The sequence below is a fragment of the Heterocephalus glaber genome, unplaced genomic scaffold (assembly GCF_053883595.1).
Source record: "Heterocephalus glaber isolate CG9 unplaced genomic scaffold, H.glaber_assembly_v1.0 deba00000347, whole genome shotgun sequence".
Lineage (NCBI taxonomy): Eukaryota > Metazoa > Chordata > Mammalia > Rodentia > Bathyergidae > Heterocephalus > Heterocephalus glaber.
The window spans coordinates 53547470-53571048 of NW_028258143.1; the positions used below are offsets into that span (position 1 = coordinate 53547470).

The following is a 23579-nucleotide window of genomic DNA, read 5'->3' on the forward strand; positions in this document are numbered from 1 at the left end:
AACAGACTTTTCTGCCAGGAGGATATGTAAATGCAATAAACATTAAGAAAAGATGCTCAACATTGGTCATCAGAATCATGAAAATTAAAACTACTCTCAGATACTATTTCACATACAGTTAGGGGCTATAAATAGAAAGATAAGTGGTACATCCATACAATGGAATATTATTCAGCCATAAAAAGAAATGAAGTACTGATACACATCATAACATAGACAAATACTGATACGTTCTGTTAAGTAAAAGACACCAGATACAAATGGCACATAATATATGTGAAATTTATATAAAATAACCTTAATAGTGAAATTCAGACAGAAAGTAGGTTAGTAGTTACCAGGGAGGTAACTACTAGGTAGAGAGGCAATGGAGAGAGCTCATTAATGGGCACAGATTTCTTTCTGTGGTGATGAAATGTTCTGGGATTATTGGTGATAGTGATATAATATTGTGAATATAATAATCACCGAATTGTGTACTTTAAAAGGAAGACTTTTTGTATGTGAATTACATCTAAATAATACAAAGTCTTGAAACTAAGCTAAGAACAAAAGAGATAAAATAGGAATGCTAATCTATCCCACATTATGATTTTTTGTTTGACATTCCTGTGGAGGAGATAGTGTGTGGGACAACAGAAAAAGCAGAGATTTTGGAGTAAGACAAATGTCAATTCAAATTACAGTTCAACTGCACTCTAACTATACAATTGTGGGAAAGTCATTTAAGCTTCCTGAACCTCATTCTAATCACCTATAATAAAAACAATTCCTACCTTCACAGGTTGCTATTAGGATTATAATGCCCTGAATATATAGAAGGCCTTCAAATATTAGTCCCCAGGCTTAGTTTCTCCTGTCAATAAGCAAGCCATTTTCAATAGTTACTGTAGAGTTAGAATACTATCAGGTTGCCTGTGAATAGGAAGAGGGAGCTCTTCTTAAAAATCAGGTTTTGATTTCTATTAAGTCTTGTCTAACTGAATCTTTACAGTTAGGAAGATAACTGAAAGGGAAAGAGTTTAAGCACAATGACTACAAAAATATATATCAATCAACTATATACATTAATGAACATTATGCTAGTTTGGGGATGCAACTTTGAAAAAGGAATGTAGGATTGTTGGTGGGAGTGTAAAGTAGTACAAACACTGTGGAAATCAGTATGAAACTTCTCAAAAAGCTACAACTAGAAATTCCATTTGACCCTGCTATTCCTCATCTAGTTTTTTTTCCCCAAGAGAGTTAAAGATATCATGTTACAACAATGACAACTGCACACCCATGTTTATAGTAGTACATTTCATAATAGCTAAATCTTGGAAGCAGCTTATATGTCCCTCAACAAATAAATGGATAAAGAAAATGTCTTATGTATACACAACGCAGTACCACTCTGCCATAAAGAAGGATAAATGAGTCATTTGTAGGAAAATGGGTGCACTTTGAGACCATAATGTTACATGAAATAAGTCAGACACATAAACTTATGTAGCACATGGTTTCTCTTATATAAGAAACCCAAAATAGAAATAAAGAGGAAAATAAAAGATAACAGGAAGTAGGGAGACATCTTTCTCAAATGGAAATGGAGGGAGTGGAAGGAGAGGGGATGAAAAGAGGAATGTGTTAACATATAAACGTACCAACTCCACACAAGGAATGTAAATATTATGTACTAATAAAAAGAAGGGAAAAAAAGAAAGGAAGGAAGGAAGGAGCAAGCAACTGGGGAAGTAAAAACAGACAAGTAATTGCAAAATGAAGATGACAGTATTATGACATGGGAAGTGAGGTGACCCAGGCACACCAAAGAGGAGGGGAAGCACAATTCAATGAAAGATTTGGGCTTCATTAAAGTAAGAATTTTGGGAAAGGAAACTAATACATTTAACTATTCCCCCTCCACCCTCAGGTACAGGGGATTGAACTCGGGTCCTTGCGCTTTTGAGGCAGGCCACGGAACCACTAAATCCCCGGCCCTAATTTAACTAGTTTTTCAATTACATACATAGAACTTTTTTTTTTTAGTTAGAATAAGGAAAGCAGAAAAGGAAAGGGCTTTGTTCATAACAGAACTGGAATTCTGTGGGGCCAGTAAGAAACTCCCAAGGGGAGAAACAAAACTAGTAACATTTGCTTTCTCCTCTGTGTAAAGTTTTCTTTCCACTGTCCTGAACAAGGCCTTTTATACTTATTCACTGTTTTCAAATCAATTAATGCATCTGAAAGGCAATTGCCAAAAATAATTTTTTTTTTTTGGTACCGGGTATTGAACTCGGGTCCTTGCACTTGCGCAGCAGGTGGTGAAACCACTGAGCTAAATCCCCGGCCCCAAAAATAATTTTATTAGGGACATATTAATCACTTTTCTGTTGCTGAGACAAAATACCCGATATCCTCTGTGGACTTATTTTGGCTCAGTTTCAGAGGGCTCAGTCTATGCATGGCAGGTTGGCTCCAAAAATGGCATGATGTAAGGACATGGCAAAGGAAAGCTGCTCAACTGCAGTCAGGAAGCAGAGAGAAGGGAGGAGCCAGGGACAAGAATACATCCTTCGAGGTCATGCCCCCAGAGTCCCACCTCCAACTGTGCTCCACCTTGGCAACAGCACGTTCAACTCTGAACTCATCAATGGACCAATTCACTGGTGAATACTGTGCCATCACAATCCAATCACCTCCCCAAAGCTTCTGAACAGGAGACTCTTGGGGAACATTTCAGATTAAACCATAACAACAAACTATAATTAAATGAATATTCTTGAGTGATTTCTCTTATAAGATTTGTGCTCATAGCATACATCAAAATAACAAGTGAGAAATCATATTCTTATGCAACTGAATTCAACCCATTTTAAATTTCGTTCCCACTGGAGATATGGTGTCTGTCTTCTAAAAATTAGTATAACACATAAAGCAAAATAAACCTCTCCTCCTTTTAAAAAATTAGTATAACACCCACTACTTTACTTTCTCATCATAATCAAATAAAAAAATGAAAACATAGCATTGTCTATTAAACTGGTTAAGATTAAAACAATAACAAAACATAGTATTGGTTGACATTAAGGTTAATATACTTTTTTGAATGGCTACATGATAGTCCCTGTACTTTATTTAAAAAATGTGAAATAGGGCCGGGGATTTAGCTCAGTGGTTTTGCTGCCTGCTGCGCAAGTGCAAGGACCTGAGTTCGATCCCCGGTACCAAAATAAATAAATAAATAAAATAAAAAATGTGAAATAGCCAAAATAAAAAACACTGGGTGGGGGGCATTGCTGGCTTTGTCTTCTCCTGGGCAGTTCTGAAAGTGTCTGACTCAAATTGCAGAATTAGAAGGAAACAGAAGGGTCCAGAAGCATGTACACTTTGAACAAAACTGATATTCCTGAAACTTGAGCAAAGGAAACGAGATTGTACTCACGTTCCAGGAAATGCAGGGAGGTGATCTGGAGAGAAAGGCTTCAAAAAGTTGAAATAATGGGTACAAAAGAGAAGGAAACTAATATACAGTAGTTGAAGTGATAATTTCAGTTTAAGAATCCACACTGGCATCTTAGGTAAGAATAGCTGAGAGTCATTCAGCCCAAGGCTGCGTGTTTATGCTCCATTCCTACTTCTTTTTTTTGAAATAAGGGTCTTACTATTTAGTTCAGGTTGTTCTTGAACTCACTACATAGACCAGGCTAGCCTTGAACTCATAGCGATCCTCCTGCCTCATCCTCCTGAGTGCTGGGGTTACAGCCGTGCGCCCAGATTCCTACTTCTGTGGAGCCCTGACCCCCAAGCTCTTGGTGACACAGGTAGATGTGGTTTGCCGCAGACTTCTCAGCAAATGGGACAGGCCGCTTCGCCTGAAGTTCCATGCAGGCCAGGCCTGGGCCCCTAATACTCCCAAGAGAATGATTTTTCTGTTCCTGTTACCAGCCTGCATTTTTCTATCTCCAGGAATAGAAGATCACGTTATGTCTTAAATGTGTTAAAAGGAACGAGATGATAACGAAAAGATGAATTATAATAGAGAAATAGAAACACACGAGGAGACCAGAAAATGTTAAAATATGCCTCCTTAAACAATGTTTAGGTATCATTTTGATCTGAAGGCAATTTAGAAGTAGATGAAAAAGAGCTTTCTGCCTTCCCACCACAGACCAAAAATCAGGACATAAATATACAAAATCTCTTCTATCTCTACCAGGACTACTGGAAGGTTGTAGATAAATTAATATGCATTTCAATGTTTCTTAATAATATATATACATATTTTTTAGTACCAGGGATGGAATTCATGACCTTGCACTTGCGAAGCAGGTGTGGTGCCACTGGGCTAAATCCCCGGCCCAAGGTTTCTTGATACCTTGAGTCAGACAGGCTTTTTTAGAGGGACAGCAGTTTCAGGTTTGTAAAAAAGCTGAGCAGGAAGTAGAGTTCTCAAATACACCTCTCCTCTATTACTAATATCTCACATGAGACTTGCACATTTGTTACAACCGATGTACCGATGTATCAACATTAATATATTACTGACTAAAATGTATACTTTACATCAGGTTTCATTCTTTGTGCTGGAAACCCAGTCTATAGGTTTTGTTGCTACTATTGGTGCTGTTTTGCTGTACTGGGGATCAAAGCCAGAGGCACTCTACCACTGAGCTACATCTTCAGCCCTTTTTAATTTTAAAATTTTGAGGCAGGGTCTCACTAAATTGCCTGGGCTGGCTTTGAACCTGAGATTTGCCTCCCTCAGCCTTCCAAGTAGCTGGGATTACAGATGTGTGCCACTATGCCCAGCCATTCTATGGATTTTCACACATGGCTAATGATATGTAACCAACATAGTATGATACAGAATAGCTTCACTGCCCTAAAAATATCCCTGATGCTATAATTTTTCCTCCTTCCTCCCACCATGGAAACCATAGGATCTAATAGCATATAATTAGAATTATATAGCATGTAGCCTTTCTGATTAGATTTTATTCAGCAATACGCACTTAAGATTTCTCTTTCTTTTCACAGACTAATTGTTTAGTTCTGAGTAATATTCCACCATCAAGATGTAGCCCAATTATATATTCATTCACCTACTGAAGGATACCTTAGTTGTTTCCATGTTTTGGCAATTGCAAATAAAACCACTATAATCAAATAAACATATAACAACAACAACAAAATTGGGGGACCTGGAGAAATAAAATATAGTACAATGATACAGTTATTTCATCATAACAATCAAAAACATTCACAATGAACCAAGAAGATACAGTCACCAAAAAAAGTGTTTGGTAAATATCTACTACGTGTCAGACACTATACTAGCTAGGTGCTGGTTTGGTACGAATAAATAAAACATTGTCTTGTCTTCAGGGAGATTATCAAGTCTGCCTGTTGACCTCTCTAAGCATTTTATGTATAGTCATATGACACCAAAGACACCTTGACCAACAATGGACTGTATACACAATGCCACCAAAAATACAAAGTCCCAGAAGATTATACCACCTGGTGACAGCACAGCCATCTTAGTTTGTATAAGTATACTATATAATGCTGCTACAATAACGAAATCACCTAACTACACGTCTCAGAATGTGTCCTCATTGTTAGTTAATGCATGGCTATGTGTTTAGACATACTTAATAGTAAGGCATTGATAACTTTTATTAAAAATATCTTTAGTGAAACAGAATTAACAAATAATTAACATGCCCAGATCTTAAAATGTTCCACTTGTTGAATTTTTAAAAATTTATATACATATGTAACCAAAAGAATCAGAACATTCCTTGGAAAATTCCCTCATGAGCCTTTCCTCCTCCTCTCCAATGTTGCTCTGTACCTTTCACTAGTTAGGTATATGATTTCCATAGCATAAAGACCAAAAATTTACCCATTCTCCTACTGATGATCACATATGTGGTTTCCAGTTTGGGGTTATCATTAATAGGGCTGCTATTTATATTTTCGTGTAATAAAATATTTATAACAATAATATATTAACATAACATAATAATATATTTTCTTTTGAGTAAATACCAATAGTTGGAATTACTGGATGACAGTGCAGACCCAATTGTATGTTTAATTTAAAAGAAACTGCCAGTTTTCAAGAGTAGTTGTACCATTTTCTATTCCCACCAGCAAAGCATGACAATGTTATCCCACATCCTAGTCCACATTTGGTGGGGTTAGTTATTTTGATTTTTGCCATTCTAATGAGTATGAAGTCATCTTTAATTGTGATTCTAATTATCTTTTCATGATGACTTTAAAATGCTGAGTACCCTTCTATGTTTACTTATGTATTTTCTTGTGAAGTCTATATTGAAGTCTTTTGCTCATTTTAAAAAATGGGTCTTTATACTGTCCAGCTGTAGAAATTTTTTTTTTTGGTACCAGAGATTGAACTCGGGACCTTGCACTTGCCAGGCAGGCGCAGGAAACAATGAGCTAAATAAATCTCTGGCCCATGTAGAAATTTTTAAAAGATATTCTGAATCTAAGTTCTTTGTCAGATATATGTATTATAAATTTATTTTTTCCACCTGTAGAGAGTCTATTTGTTTTCTTAGTGGGATGAACAAGCTTTTCATTATAATGAGGTCTACCTACTTCTTCTCTGTCATAGTGCTTTTTGTGACTCATGCAAGAGATCTTATCCTATTTCCAATTGTGAAATGTTCTATGTTTCACTGAAGGATTTGGGAATGAAAAAATGGGAGAGTGAAAATATTTAAAGCAAAACACAAATACCCTGTTGAGGCAGGAGGACTGTAAGTTTGAGTCTAGCCTTAGTAACTCGGTGAGATCCTACACCTCAGAAATAAAAAGGGCTTGTGCCAGGTGTGCTGGCATAAGCCCGTAATCCAGGTACTTGGAAGGCTGAGGCAGGAGGATCCCTGTGAGTTCCAGGCCAGCCTGGGCTACATAGTAAGACTCTGTCTCAAAAAAAAAAAAAAAAAAAAAATGTAGCTCAGGGGGAAGGCCTTGGCTTCAATCCCCAGTACTAGGAGAAAGGAGAGGAGTGGAGAGGGGATGGGAGGGGAGCAGAGGAAAGGGGAGGGAGGGGGAAGAGGGGAGGCTCTGAATTCACTATGTAGCCTAGGCTGGCCTCAAACTCACAGGAATCCTCCAGCCTCAGCCTCCTGAGTGCTGGGATTACAGGAGTGCACCATCATGCCTGGCTTAAATGCTTTCTTAAAAATAAATAAATAAATAAATAAAGAAATAAAGAAATAAATAAAGAGTAATATTTTGTGACAATGAAATTGCATGAATTTCACTCAAATTTCAGTGTCCCTAAGTGAAGTTTTGTTGGAACAATGGCATGCTCCTTTGTTTGCATGCTGTCTATGGCTGCTTTCACATTATAACAGCAAAGGTAAGTACCTGTAATAGAAACTATGTGGTCCTGAAAGCTGAAAATATATATACTATTTGATTCACTGGAGAAAACATGAGCTGACCCGTGGCACAGTCCTTCCACCTGTGCTTGACACCATCGATGTACCTAACCAGAACTGACAGACTTCAAAGTGATCTAGATATTTTGTTAATGAAGACTTAAAGTGAGTGTTCAAAAAAAGGGAGTAAATTCAACAGAGATATAAAACAAGCTGGCGTGGTCCTTATTCTTATGGAATTTAAATTACTGGGAGACAGAAAAATAAGAGACAAATAAACAAGATGATAGAGTTTGTGATAAGGACTCTGGAGGAAACACATACGACGTTGTTAGAAAAGAACAAAAGAAACGGGGAAAAAGTAAGAATCAAGATGCATCATATAAAGGTACAAGTTCCCAATGAGAAATGTAATTGTGTTGTATACCTAAAATGTACCAATAAAAGAATTTAAGAAAAAAAAAAAAGAAAAGAAAAGAACAAAAGGGAGTGTGAGGGATTACTCTAGACAAGATTTTTTTTTTTTTTTTTTTTGGTACCGGGGATCGAACTCGGATCCTTACGCTTGCGCAGCAGGTGGCGAAACCACTGAGCTAAATCCCCGGCCCAAGACAAGATATTTTTTGAGGAGACACAAGGAGCCAATCCTGGTGGGGAGGGAAGGTGGTGTGGTAAAGCAAACCACAAAATATTCTTAGATTTCTACTGACACAGAATAGGTGAGGATGAAGAAATTTATACATTGTGAGTAGCATATGCACAGAATACTTTCTTTGATAAATTTTCCTATGTATTTTTACTACGAAGTACACACAAGATAATTATATAATGGCTACAAATGGTTCAGAAACAAAATACAAATTACAGAAAAAAAACCCAACAGTGTTTAATTACTTAATTACTTAAGGGAAAAGGGTCGGGAATGTAGCTCAGCGGCACTGCACCTGCCTGGCAAGTGCAAGGTCCTGAGTTCATTTCTTGGTACTGAAAAAACAAAACACAAAAATACTTAATTACGTAAGGGATAGGACTGTTTCTAGAAAGTCACTTCCCCTTATCAGGTATATATGGTAATGGTTATTTTTTTTAAATGAGGGAGAAACATTCTACATAAGGTAAGTTTTACAAGACACTAGCAAATACAGACAATGCCAAAGAAAATATAAATGGTAGGCACAGCTTAAAATTAAGCTTTTCCTACTTTTTAATCTGTGGACATATAACAAATATCAAAGATGATCATAACAAGGTAAATAATTCTAGAAACAGGAGAATGTTCTTTGGTTGTAATTCATACATAGCTAATCGGTATAACATTCTAGTTGAAGCTTAATAAACGATAAGCTATGAACTTTGGAAAAGAGCTAGTAATTTGGTTCTTATTTCCTTTTTTGACATATAACAACACAACTATTTAAAATTGAACCTGTCCATTTTTGTGGGTTGGCTATGCAGTCTTTTCCATGTCTTAAAATAAGTCTTTATCTTGTTTTTACAGTACAAACAACTTTCTACTTAAATTTAAGCAGGCTGAAACAGCACAAAATAAACTTCAGTAATCTTTTAGATATTTATAAAATAGTCATACAAGTTCTAGTTTATTTCTCCTTATGAAAAAATGAGAAAACATGATTTCCAACCACTTGAAAAGCTAGACACAGGTCTAACAAAATGTAAGGTACAGTTTAATATAATGATTCACAGTGTCTCTAATAGAAAGATTCAGCAGTTCTCAATGGAGACCTTTATCCTTTCTCTGAATAAATGATGCCTGAAATTTTTATTCTTGTTCTAATGGAATTTCAATGGCCTTCACTGCAAATCTACTGGAAATTTTTGCATATTAAGTGGAAAAAATTAAATGATGTTAACCACATTTTAATGTGATTAAGGCTGACAGGGTCATTATTTCTGCTAATCACTCAGTTTAAAAAGCTCAAACAAAACTTTATAACAGACAAGGTTTTTAATTTTATGTATATCTTGTTGAAAAACTGGGGAAGAAAAAGAAGAGGAAAAACCATACTACAGTCCTTAACAAAAACCAATGAGTAGCTCCTACAATTTGCAGATGGGTTTCATTAAACTTAATCTGGTGATGTAAAAACAAAAATGCAAAACAATCTTACACTGCACATGCTCCTCTGGTTTCTTTCCTTTTAAACATGAAGAGGGTAAGAAAATGCACTTTGTAGAATTTTGAGTTCTGTGTTTCCTATTTGCTGCTAAATAGAAACAAATATAGTTTTTTCTTTAGATCTTATAACAAACTAAAAACAGAATTAATGCATAATACCACCTCAGACAACTCTTCGATGTTCTGATTTTTGGACTGATCCATGCCATGAATTGTAAATATTTCAAATATATGAGGATAAACTAAAAATCTTCACTGCTAAAAATCTCTTAAAAGAGTAACACTAAAGCTATCCGAAGAATAAAGATTCTAATGATCAGTAGTACTTATAGAAAATTTTATCTCTTTTGATAAGGCATTTACTTTGGTCTCTGGTCATACTATACTAAAATTTTCATATTAAATTACTTCTCTAAGCTCATAGGTTATTTAATGTAAATTTGGTGCTCCCTTTACAAAGAATCAGTTTTAAAAGTACATCACTAAAATCTCCTTAAAGCAAAAATGAGTTAAGAGCCTAGGCAAAAAGATTTAACCAGTATCGTCTCTAATTTTCTGAACAACTGCAGTATCTTCCACAAAGAGCAACAATTAAGCTAGGCACACCATATCTTCCACAAAGAGTAACAATTAAGCTAGGTACACAACTATACAAGAAGGAAATTAATACCTCACTATCTCTTTTTATTGGCTGTCAATGCTTAACAAATACTGGTTGTTGAAAATTATATTTGTTATTAAAACTAATTTCTAAAAATAATTTAAGGATGGTAATTCACTTTGACATATGAAAGTAATCTGACTATCCCTAATCTAGTAGTTATAGTTTTTACAGAAACAAAATTAATTAGCTTTTAGAAAAATATGAGGAAATGATTTTTTAAAAGAAACACACACCTGAAGTTCAGGCAGTCTAACCATAATGATTCACCCCAATCTAGTAAACTTAAACCAAATTCATTAACTAAAAACAAAACATCTCATACATAAAAAGATTAATACACTTTATATTACAGTTTTCTAAGGCAATATGAAACTATGATGGTGCAAATAATAGACGAACAATTATAAAACTTAAACTACAGGTGCAGTACCTTTATCCAAAAACCATCATCTTTTCATGGTAAATTACTCAATTGCATGCAAACAGATAAATGAGTTTACCTCACTGATCACAATCTAAACAGCTAACAAAAGCAGAGCACCTGGCCATAAACAACTCCTTTGAAATACAATTTAGAACTAAAGTTTGAGAAATTGCTAATTCCGCTTTCATATTAAAAAGCATAACCAAACTACTCATCAGCAAGAAGTGATTACTGTCTATAGTAGATTACATAAATACAAAGAAGTCAATATTAATGTTGTACTGTGGTCATAATCCTTGTAGAAAGAATTAATACTGAACTTTATTTTAGTGTGATGCTATGCACTGGTGCATCAACTAATAACCCTCCAGAATTTTTATGCTCATCTAAAAAGAGTCCCTGCTGAATGTTCTAATGCATCTTATTGTGAATCTTCAGCAAATAAAACTTCATGTATGAGCTCATGATGTGCTTTGCTGCCAGAAAGTCACAGACTCTGTGGGAAGCTCTTTATCTTCCCAGCAGTCAGTTCTCTGAGAACATCAGTGCAGCTACTGTAGTTACCTGTAGATTACTTGTATTTTCTCACATCTGTGTCCAGCAATCTAAACCATGATGATAAAGGGTCATTAGGTTTTGAGTGAGGAAGGGGATGGACTAGACAATTTGCTCTGATAAGCTCCTTGTTGGGAGCTCCAGTTTAGAATGTGAAATGTCGGGTATGTACGGTTTTACACTAAAAGGAAAAAGAATTTCACATCTCTGTACTAACAATTAAAAATGATGCAGTTTAATGTCTTAGTATAGTCTACTGATTCACATTTTATTTGAGGCTTTATAATTAAAAGTATTTAAGACAAATAATTTTCTGCTTGTAAAATGGACATCTATGCTCTATTAGCCACAAAGAATTCAGGTACAATTACTAAGATAACTGCTGTTTGGTGCACAGGAAAGCAATTTCCCACAGTGGGACTTACAGTTCAATTTACCAGTTGGGCAAATATTTTGTGCTCTGTAGTGGCCTAGAGAGTTAAAAGCTATAGGTAACATTTGAGCAGTGTTATACTTGGAGAAAAGTTTGTTCAATTCAAATGGTTCAGATTTCAAAGTAAACATAGTATCCTAAAAACATATCCCCAAATTAGTATCATAAATATAAAGCTAATACAAAATGCAGTTGTCACAGAAAGTTTAAATAACCTCTCATCTTGCCAAAACAAAGCCTCAGAATTTAGAGCTCAACACTGTCATGGTATTTTCATATTTATACTAGACCCTAAATCATTCTGATATTTAAATTGAGTTTTCTCAGTAAACAGCCAATAGAAAGCAGTATATTCTTGACTAGATTACAGAATGAGACTACAACTAATTAATTTTAAATGGCTGAGAATAATTGTGTCAGATTACAGAAACATTTTTAAAAGTTTTTTTCTATCAGTATCCTTTGGATATTTTATATGCCACATAGGATGAAAAGGAGTAGTTTAGTGAAAGAGCAGCTTACAAATGCTCTCCAAATTTACACTCATAATTTGCCTCTTTATTTAGATATGCTTATTGTAGTGCAATATTATGTCTTTTCAAAATACCTACCTATCTTCCTATGAAAGAAAATTTTAAGAAAAAAATAGTGACAGGTACAGATAAAATACTGCCCTGCCTCAAAAAACTGTATTAAAATTGGAAAAGTATGTGAATAAAAGCATATAATATTTTAAAATGAATCATCAAGTAGTGATTTGTGTTTCTGAAATAGTTGTAAAATGGTATTCATCTCTATACTGTCTGAAGGTTTTCCAATGTTGCTGGAGAAGAAAAATCCTTATTTTCAAAGTTGTTTGCTAGCACTAAACACAAGCAGGCAACATTTTTCAACAGATTAAGATAAAGTAAGCATTTAAAACTCCTGTTCTTCCTCTTAAATACACGAATTATCTATACTCTTTTGATGAAAATCTCTAAGGTGGAAGATATGTCACTATTATCAGTGTAGAGACATTTCTTAGAATAAAAATTATAAAATATAACATTTTGGTAACTAACATTAACATCCTAAGGCATATGAGAACACAAATCCATAATAATTATTCATACACCAAGCCACTATAAACCTAAATCATTTCTGAAGAACTGAATGTGTCAAGAACTTTGACAATTATGACTGGAGCCAGGAAACTGTAGCACTGCAGCATTTCTTATGAATTTCTCCAGTTACTTTTTATAAATGCTGTCTTGGATGACAGCTTAATGTGTACCACATGCAATATTTATTCTTCTTCAGTGTCAAGACTGTCTAGCCATCCAAGGGAATACAAAGAATGTCACTTATTAGGATAAAAGCACAAGGAAAGTAATCAAGGACATATGTAACATCAGCCAATCATGCCCTATTTCAACATCCTATTCCATTCATAACAGTTCAACAATTATTTGCTTACTGATAACTTGCTTTCAGGCTGTTTGTGTTCACCATAATGGTGGTTTGCATTTATTTTGCTCTTGAGAATTGGACACTTGCTGTGCCATACGTGTTTGTCAAAACTTTATGGCTTAGAATATCAAATAATTTCTATTTGCCAGGAACTACTAATACAACAATCAGTAACCCTGATGTCAACAGGGCACTGAAATAAAGTATAAAACAGTAAATGCATAACTATTAAATATTTCATAGCACAAAAATTCCATAAGTGAAACACTGTAAGAAAGCTGGTATTATTAGCTAAGCAACACTCTTAAACCTTCTGTATCTGGCTAAGAATGCTTAATAGGCATTACTTTTTCTTTTGTTTCAGCTTTCCAAGACTACAAAGCTGACAGAATTTCCCAATTTAATCTGGTGGTCTTGAAGCTATACATTCCAAATGTCCAAGAAATAGCAAGTCACATTAAAACATGTATTTGGCTACTCATAATTATTTTACTTAATAACAGGTTTAAAATAATGTCCCATCATGCAATGTAATCATGTACCGTGTAACTGTAGAAACATAATTATTCTTTTTTTTTTGGTACCGGGAATCAAACTCGGGTCCTTGCGCTTGTGCAGCAGGCGGCAAAACCACTGAGCTAGATCCCCGGCCCCTAGAAACATAATTATTTAATCATACTTACTTGAAAACTTTAGATATGACTTTAACAATATATTCTATTAACATTTAAAAGCTTTTGATACACACAACTAAGATGTTTACTTCTGGATATAGTAAAGGAAACAAATGGTTTATATTCGCCATATTCTCTCTCTTGATGTTCTTTTGTCTGTCTCAGATTTGACTTGAAGCAGAGTAAGTTTTATGAGACAAGAAATATACTACATAAACTAGTCTACATAATTTCTTAAAATGAAGCTCAGGAAAACGCTACTCATATAAGAAAAGCATTATAACACATTTCTTTTTCTAGTCTACATCTAAAACTGTCTCATAAACCATTGATTTTACAAGTGTTATATAACTTGTAGTTATTAATCATTTATGTACTAAGTGATTTTCTTAGTTATATATAGTATTACAAGGTAGATGCAAACATGAAAATTAAGCTTAGAGGACTAAGACTGGATAGAGTTGGAAACAAGTCTATTGATGAAAAAATGAAACACAGCCAAGATTTTTCGAAGGGCTGCTGTTCTGTTTGAACGTCTTTAGCATCTATAAATTGTAAGATATAGCTGCAATACTCTATGCAAGCAAGGACTCAAGTTAGGATAATTTATTAGGTAATTACAAGTATCAGGCACTAGCCAAATACTGATCCATGTTTATACATATCCTTTTCTCACAGAATTATGAAAACTAAATAAAATTATACCTCAATTCCAGTGAACCTATTTCTGCCACAGAATAATTTCATTTAATACATGGAAAAAATTTTATTTAATTATCATAATTCATTAAGAAAAGCATTATTCTAACAGGTGAAAAATCCAAGGGAAAGGAAACCAACCAAACTATCTTGAATTATGCTTATATAAAACATTGCAATAATTTGTTCTCTAGGCAGCACAGGTTTCTGTATAATTTTCTCTAGGATATAAATACCACAGAAAACTCTCTGTGTGATTTTTGATGAATGAAAGCATGCCATAAATGCAAAAAAAAAAAAAAAAGTTCTATACTTTCTCTCATTGAGTTTGAGCTAAAAGAATTCTTTAAAACATTTAACTAGGTCTTCTAAATGTTAGGTTATCCTTATTAAATGAATAGGAATTTGCCTTCCAAGACTGTTATGAGAATTACATCAAGTGATAACACATATTTATATGCCCCAAAGTCCAGCATACAATGGGTATTTAACAAATACTAGGCATTACTTTTCCTCAACACTTTGATATACATGTACATATGTGTGTGTATATATATACACATATTTATATATATACATATGCAATGTTCTTTCCATTATATTGCTGGGCAGTAATATAGTGATTAACCAACATTACACAAATTATCCATTTGTACTTTAGCTAAAAAGGAAATATGTACAAACACATACTTTCCTACTCCTAAAGTAGTTCTCAAAACAAATCCCAGTTACTGAAAATGAAAAAGGAAATAGAATAAATGAGTACGTGGTTAAAAACAAACACAAATAGGGTGAGGGGTACAGCTCAGTGGTAGAGCACTTGCCTAGCATGCTCAAGGCATTGGGTTTGATCCCCAGCACTGGAAAATAATTGAACAAATGAACATACAAACAAAACAAATGGTTGAAAAAAGTTATCTTAAAAAAATCAGTATGTATTTTCCATATGAAATATATTTAAGCTAGGAAATAGGGATGTAGTAGACCATGTGCCTACAACAGGCAAGGCCCTGGGTTCAATCTATCAAAAAATATGTATTTTATATATTAAGTATATATAAAAGCTAGTTTAATTATTGCCTTTGCAAAGGGCTATTAAATTAAAAAATAGTTTTCAGTGATAAGCCCATAGATATGATTTTATATTGTCTTCTGCTGGCATTCTCTAATTATGTCATAATGAACTTTTAATCTCAAGATTTATAGAACATAAATAATAATAATATGGTGCATGAATAATTATATTACTAATATATTACACAATCATATATTAATATAGCATTAATAATATAATGCGTGGATAATAATATAGCATGTGAATAATAATAATCTTATTGTAATGAAATTTTATAGTGATAGGAAATGTGACTAGGACAGGACATATTTCTCAGGCTTTATATACCTTTTAGCATCACCAATGCCCCAATGCTGAGATATGATGGCATAGTAGTAAAGAACATGAATCCTACAGATGAACTGTTTAGGTTTGAATCCTGTTACTACTGAAAGGCTATTAATTTTGGACAATTTCTTAATCTCTCTTGTACTTATAGTTTCCTCTCCTCAAAATGAGGGTAGTAATGATACTTCATAAGGTTGCTGGGAATCTTAAATATAATTGGCATACAGTTAAATGTTTAGTAAGTACTGACTGCTGATGACTACTACTAACCCAGCATTTGGCACACAAATTACCTGCCATTGTTCCATTCCATGGCATTCTCTCATTTCTCTGTTCATTTTCACCTCAGCAGTGAAAAACTGTTTTTAACAAACTGAATGGTTTGCTACTTAAAAAAACAATCAAATCCTGTTTATCATATTAATATAGAAAAGTTCATCTGTAGTTATATTTATGCTTTTTGGGAGTCTATTCTGTGACAATACCAACAATTTTAGACCTGGCAACTTGATTCAATATTTAGTTTTCAATTGTAGCCTTTCTATTTTCTCCATCCAAATTTTTATACATGGTATATACTTAAAATGGATGCTAAAGTGTGTGCTAAAACATAACGCTGTTGGACCAGGGATTTAGCTCAGTGGTTCCGGCGGCTGCCTCACAAGTGCAAGGTCCTCAGTTTGATAGCAAAAACTTATTCTAGGAAATGCATACAAATTTCTGGACATTCACAAATTGTACTCTTATTTGATTAACTGTCATCATGTGTGGAACAAGCATGAACTTTCAAATGGATCTAGTTTTATCACTTACCTACTACAAAAACTTAGGCATGTTTTGTAATCTTTCCAACCTTCCTATCTGTAAAATGGGCACAATATTAATCTGTTTCATAAATATAGTATTGTGAAACTTAAATTCATATTAAGTATTCTTATATTAACATCTCAGCAATTTCTAAGCTCAGAATGCCCGAGATATAGCAGGAAATCAATAATAAATGATGGTATGGGCTGGGGATGTAGCTCAGCAAGCATGGTGCCTGCCTGGCAAGTGTGAGGCCCTGAGTTCAATTCCTGGTACCAAAAAAATAAATAAAAATAAACTTAAAAAAAATAAATGATGGTACACTATGCATGTTTTTTGGTATAGGAAAAACTAAATAAATGACATTAAGTGGAGACAAACTCAAAATTAGAGAACACATTAGGACATGTTTAAAATCTCTTTAAATGCATGGTATTTAAATGAGATATAAATTTTTTTTTTTTTTGGTACCGGGGATCGAACTTGGGTCCTTGCGCTTGCACAGCAGGCTGCGAAACCACTGAGCTAAATCCCCGGCCCGAGATATAAATCTTTTCAAGTGGCTGTCTTCACATTTTATTCCTTTTGATGCTTCATAACACACATAATAAAGTCCAAGGCCTCATCATGGCCTATTAACTTCTACATGCAGGGACCCATCTCCCTTCTTTACCTATATTTTTTTCCGTTTTACTCCTCCCAGGTACCTCAGAGCCTTTGCACTTCCATGCCCTCTCCCTGGCCTGAGCTTTCCTTAGACTCTCTACTAATGAACTGCTTTCTATATAAAAGGCTAAGTAATTTGCCCAAAGTCAAAGGACTAGTGAGTAGAAAACAAAGAACACTGTGCTAGTATTTTAAATTTCAAAGGCATACTATTCTTAATAAACCAAACTTCCTGATGTCTACTTCCCAATATACAAACAGAACACATGTTCAATTTCTTAATTTTCCTTACAGAAACAATGTTATTTAAAGTACCCAGCATTTCAGTCTAGCCTTCAAAAAGTCTAGCTCATCAAGTAGGTGAATGACAACATTAACTTCACAGGTAGGTCTTGTGATTAGGGAACGGCAGAACCAGAGAAAATAATACTCTCTCCACCCTGCACAAGCAGAATATATTAGGCAAAACACTGAAACTGCCCAAATTAGCCCCCTCTCCTTTCCTTTTCCACATCCTTCTGGGCAAATCCGCTCTCCAGATCCTGCACACTGCCATAAGACTCCATTCAAGATCCTGCTCTGTCTCTCCTATTTTCAACAGTCTCCAAGTTAAGCTTCAAAATTCTCTTCCACTTCCACCAACTGGTAGTCAAAACTCTCATTCTTTTTTCTTTTTTTTGGTACTGGGGATTGAACTCGGGACCTTGCGCTTGCGAGGCAGGAGGCAGAACCACTGAGCTAAATCCTCGGCCCTGAAGATTTTAACTTATGTTCCCAAATGTACTACTTTCTTAAACTGAATAAACTATCTTGCAAATAGAAATCATGGACTATAAATAGTACTGGGCAAAATGCAAACAGGCCAGTGAAAGTTACACACACACTCACATGCACACACATGCACACGCATACATGCACACATACATGCACAACACACATATTCGGGTCAATAGCATATGCTTCCTTCTGTATTTATCTTTTTCATAATATGAAATCAGAAGTGCACTAGTAAACTAATATTTCTTGATAAGGATATGAAATTGCTCAGAGTAACCAAAGACCATTTAATGAAACCAAACAGAAATTCATAAATATTCTACATTTTAAAAATATAACCAAATTTGAAGTATATTTGAAAAAAATTCAAGAAAGTAAAACATTAGATCTATACCATAATTTTCACCCTAACAAGGCATATAATGTATCCTCAAATTATTTTTAGTTGTTATATACAAATTATGTAGAAAAGTGGCAAAAGCGGAAAGATGGGGGCAGATGACTAAATCATAGTATAATGAGAACTAATAATAAAACTTTAAAAAAATAGCAATGGGGATCAAACCTAGGTCCTTTACACTGAGCTCTTATCTATCTCTAGCACTGCCTCCACTGCTTTTTAAATTTTTATTTTGAGACAAAGTCTTGTTGTACTGCCAAACTGCCAAGACTGGGCTTTAACCAGCAATCCTCCTGCCTCAGCCTCCCACAGAGCTAGGATCACAGTTGTGCGCTACTGTGCCTGGCTAAAACCTTTCTGTATTTAAAATTCATTTAGTGAACTTGACACACTGCCCTTGACTAAACAAACACTTAAAAGACTTTGCAAATATTTTTCTACCTATCTTAAATCAATTTTATCACTTAGAATGACTGACTCATGTAATATTAATGAAAATGTAACAGTAAGTGACTAGAAGCCCACCAGGGAATACACAAATGAATGTATATAGTATACACACATGCATATATATGCACATGTAAACACACTGAGGAAATCTGAATGTCTTAAATTTTAGTTATATTTTCCAGGAGAACATGGATATGTAGTATACATAAATGAATAATAAAACATAACTATCCTTTATAAACAGTTTTAGGAAAGGTGAGGACAAGAGAACAAAAAAATGTAACTGGTAGCTTTCAAGTATAAAAAATATTAAAATTAGTTTGTCCTACTGATTTCATAATTGGACGGCATATACTATGTACTAACAGAGCAGCAAAGATGCAAAGATTGAAATTCAAACCTCTAATTAAGTAATGGTTTGACAGTTTGAATGTCCTATACCTGCCTGACACCATGACTCAGCTGGCAACCTCAAATGAAAATTAATGCTGCACACAGTATCATCTTGGATCTATGTAACAACTGTTTATGTTTAGAAAATGAAAACACGAAGGTTCACAAATCATTAGACCTACCAAAAACTTGCTCACAGTTTTATTCATTCAAGAAAAAGAAGTTTGTACTACTTTGAAAAAATGGTTTCTGTGGATTCTCTTACAACATCTGGATTACTGTCATCTAATTGTAACACAACTACAACCAACTCAGCTGCCACATCAGCTTCTTGTCAGGGGCCAGGTCTTCATCATAAATCAACAAAACAGTGAATTCAAACATGTTAAAACGAATGAGTAGATGCTTGGACCCAGTCCAATTTTTACAGCTTTCAAAAGGTCAACACACCCATTCAGTAACACAACAGTTATCTTTAAAAAATGCTTCCTTTTTTCTAAAATTGAAACATAACATGTAATCATTTAAAGTTAAAGTGAACTTTAATAACTAAAACGTTCATTACTTTTGAAATGGTGACCTGCTTAAATAAAGATAATTTTGGTCTTCCTCTGTGGCCAAAGTCACAAACCTCTCTACTTCTTTCCTAACCATTTCAAATAGTTTCTTAGATCCAAAAGACTCATGAACATATTTATTACTGCTTCCTGAATCAGTCTTAATTTGCTATAATAACATTACATGTTTACCTTAAACAAATGAAAACTTGTCTTTTGCTAGAAGAGAAACTAAAGCAAATGGAGCTCAGACATAAACATAACCAAAAAACCAAGATGCCAACACAATTAAAGGGATTTAGGGTTAAAATGAATTTTAACTATTTATATCTGCTTGCAGTGTTATAATAAAAACCCAGCGTTTATATCCTTCATAATAAAAATTTATTCTGCACTGTAATACAAAGACTATGTTGCATAAACAGAGGATTTAAAGCTGTAGCAGAGTAGCTGAATGAAAGGAAAATGGCAATCTTTCTGGCTCCAGTAGATGCCATTCCCTATCACACAGTGTTTCCCACTCATAAATACATGACAAATACTTCCTCAATCATTTTTTACGAGCAGGGATGCACAGGGGGTAGTCAATGGCTAGCTTGAGGGAAAATAGGAACAGCAGGCGGCAGAAACTGTACAGAAAATGGCTATGTGGTAAATTCTCTTCTGGAACATCACTCAGTTACCCAGTCTTTGATCTTTCAGCTACAATTACACTAACTTCCATAAGATCTGGATTCCGTCCCCTCCAACACACTTAACCCAACCTCAAACCAGATCATTAGTTATACATAAAACCTACTAAAACTTGGTTTTGTAAATGGGATCATTCATACCTCTACAATGTCATAAATTAAAATTTGTTACTTAGACAAGAGCTTAGTTTCAATTGGCTACAACCATATCATCATCACAACTGGTCTCACAAAAAACATGGGATGTCTGGCGACAGCTAAATCACAGACTGGCGTCTCCTAAGCAGTCTGTCTACCATTAGGGTCTGGGAAATGGTATTTACTATACAATTAGAGCCAGGGAGTTCTACCTGTAATCATCCAAATACAGGTGTGAGAATCCCCTTTGGGCAAGGAAACTGACTCATCCCTTTTCATGTAAAACTTTGATGTCTGTATTGTTTCACCCAGCCTCAGGAAACCTTACTATTTGTACTACCAGGAGAAGATTTATTAACTGAGGTCAAATAATAAATTTAAAAATTCCTTCCTAAAGGTAACAGTTTTTAACACATTAATCATCAAATTTATAAGATTTTGAAACAAGACAGAGCTGATTATTTTAAAGTTAATTACTTGCTGCAGGACACTGGCCAGTCTGAACTACATTTTTGTGTTAAATTTATGCCTTCTAGAACACTACCAATAAAGAGGTTAAATTCAGCTTCCTATCAGGAACACAAAATGTCTTATAGTAATATCAACAGGGCATTTTTAGTTGCAGTAATTTCACAGAATTTATTCTAATGATTTATTGGAGTTAACCATCTGACATTAATTATTGTTTTGGCTTCTAGTCTATGAATGTTTATTTTTCAGTTTAAAGCCTTCTCACTCTTTGATATCATATGGAAATGAGAATTTTTAATGGAAAATTGAAACCATGTGCATCTAAGTAGTTAATGAAGTACAGGGAGAAACCCACAATATATTTTAGGAGAATTCAGATATTTTGCTTTGGGAAGTTTTGATTGCTTCTATGACTCAATAGTAAAAAATGCTGAGGGGCCAGTGAGGCAAGTCAAAACACGCACTATGCCAAATGTGTTCATGCCCTCATGTATATATCATTTGGGGGAATTTTTAAGGAAGAAAAAAATAAATCTTGTACATTTAGATTCCATGTCAAAAATGACAAATATACCATAGTTTTTACCTTGGTACATTTTAAAGTATTTGAAACAGGTATTCCCTCCAACTTTTTTCTTTTTGTTTCATCATTCTATCTGGATTTAAAAATTTATGTCCAGCTTAAAACCCAAGTGGATATTTTAAAGTCACTTAAAATGTCAACACACAGAAGTTCCTCCATTAGAGTGTTATTGCTCCAAATACATTTATTCTCATTTAACAACAGAAATAAAAATGCCTAATAAACATACCTGATAAGTAAATATGATTCAAAACTGCTTAATTTAACTTACTGTAAAAAGTTCTCTCAATGTAAATCAATTAGGAAACTAGTTTCTCAATGTTACATCAGACAAAGCTTTCTCATCCATTTTAAATTTTTCATAAGGAAAATGTATTAAAATCAATAAGTACATATATACGTGTGTTTGTGTGTGTACAAACATGTATCTGGGTATACATGAAGAGAAAAAACTTACCACTTGTTTTTCTTTCTAATATAATCTTTTTCAGAAAGATTAACCAAGTAGACCATTGGTTTCGAAGTCAAAAATAAGTGCTTATTCAACACTTCAATCTAAGTAGGAGACAGAGAAACAATTCCTTTTAAAAGTTGAATAAATAAATCAGTGAATAATCTGAAAGCACATTTTCTTTAAAATAACTAGGTACTTTCACTTTTATAATTCTTGTTTCCAAAAGATTAGCTGTTATGAAATATCAAGACTAAAGGATGAAAGAAAAAAATTAACAAGCCTGGGAATAAGCACCTACTGGCAGAAATAAAAGTACATATATTGATAAGCATAAAATGATGACAACTCTAATTTGTTCTCTAAGAAGTCAAAGCAAAGCAGTAATAGCATGGTATTTATAGCTTACCTCTTTATCATTCCAATCATGATAGAAGCGAACAGGTTTCTTTTGATCTATAACCCAGGATTTGACTTTGCACATAATGTCCTTTCATGATTGAAAAAATGAAAAGTAAATTAAAGATGAATATTAAGCATTTAGATGGTAAATATTAGAGGTTTTCAAATTCTCAATATAAATATAATTTTTAATGGGGAACTAAGCCATACAAATAATAATTTTCAGTATCTCATTAAAAATACCAATGAAACAATGTTGAAGCATTAAAATTTTAATAAATGAAGTTATTAGCAAAAGCAGTAACAGTCTGAAAGATTTCAAGACAATTTAATCACATCAAAGACAAATATAAGAGTTAATATTTCAACATCACCTAATGATGCCACATGCAAGATAAACATGCTATTAGGAAATGGGAGAAAGTATACTGGAGACAGACTAAATTATATTTTTTCCTTAAAAAGAAAAACAAACAAAATAGACAAAATTGAGTCTATTATTGATGATCTACCCTCCAAATATTAAAGCAACTGACCAAAGCCCTTTTTCTTCTGAATTAATTTTTTGCCAACACCTTCTCCCTGCCCATTTCTCCTGCAGCTCCCCCACCCAACCTGCCAAAGCCTCCATTACACAATGGCAAGAGCCCTGCACTGGTGACCTCCAACCAGCTGCATTCACTTTCAGAACATCTCTCTCTGCTGGAAATCTAAAGGCCTTTTAGTTAGCCAGCCAGTGTGCATTCAGAAGGAGTAACTGCAGGAAGAGCCCAATGTGCTTTGTTTCTCTGGCCTTTCTTCACAGAAAGATTAATCATCTGTGAAATGGAAACGGCAAACAGCAAGTGACACAAACTGAACCCTTCAAGCCTTTCCTCATCAGTTTTGTGGTTCTGAATCTAAAAGCTGCGTGTGGCAAGGTTCTCCTTACAGGCAGGTGTTAATAAAA

General features: G+C 34.2%; 1 protein-coding gene across 4 annotated transcripts in view; it reads right to left on the reverse strand.

Annotated features, from left to right (window-relative positions):
* The window catches only part of Ola1 (Obg like ATPase 1), a 174603-nt gene that overhangs the window by 16621 nt on the left and 134403 nt on the right, over positions 1-23579 (reverse strand). For all 4 annotated transcript variants that reach the window (XM_087200550.1, XM_004857694.4, XM_087200543.1 and 1 more), the window contains 2 exons: positions 22638-22718; positions 22235-22332 (listed from right to left, as the gene is read on the reverse strand). In XM_087200550.1, coding sequence (XP_087056676.1) covers positions 22235-22332; positions 22638-22718 — 179 coding nt within the window. The remainder of the gene's footprint in view (positions 1-22234; positions 22333-22637; positions 22719-23579) is intronic.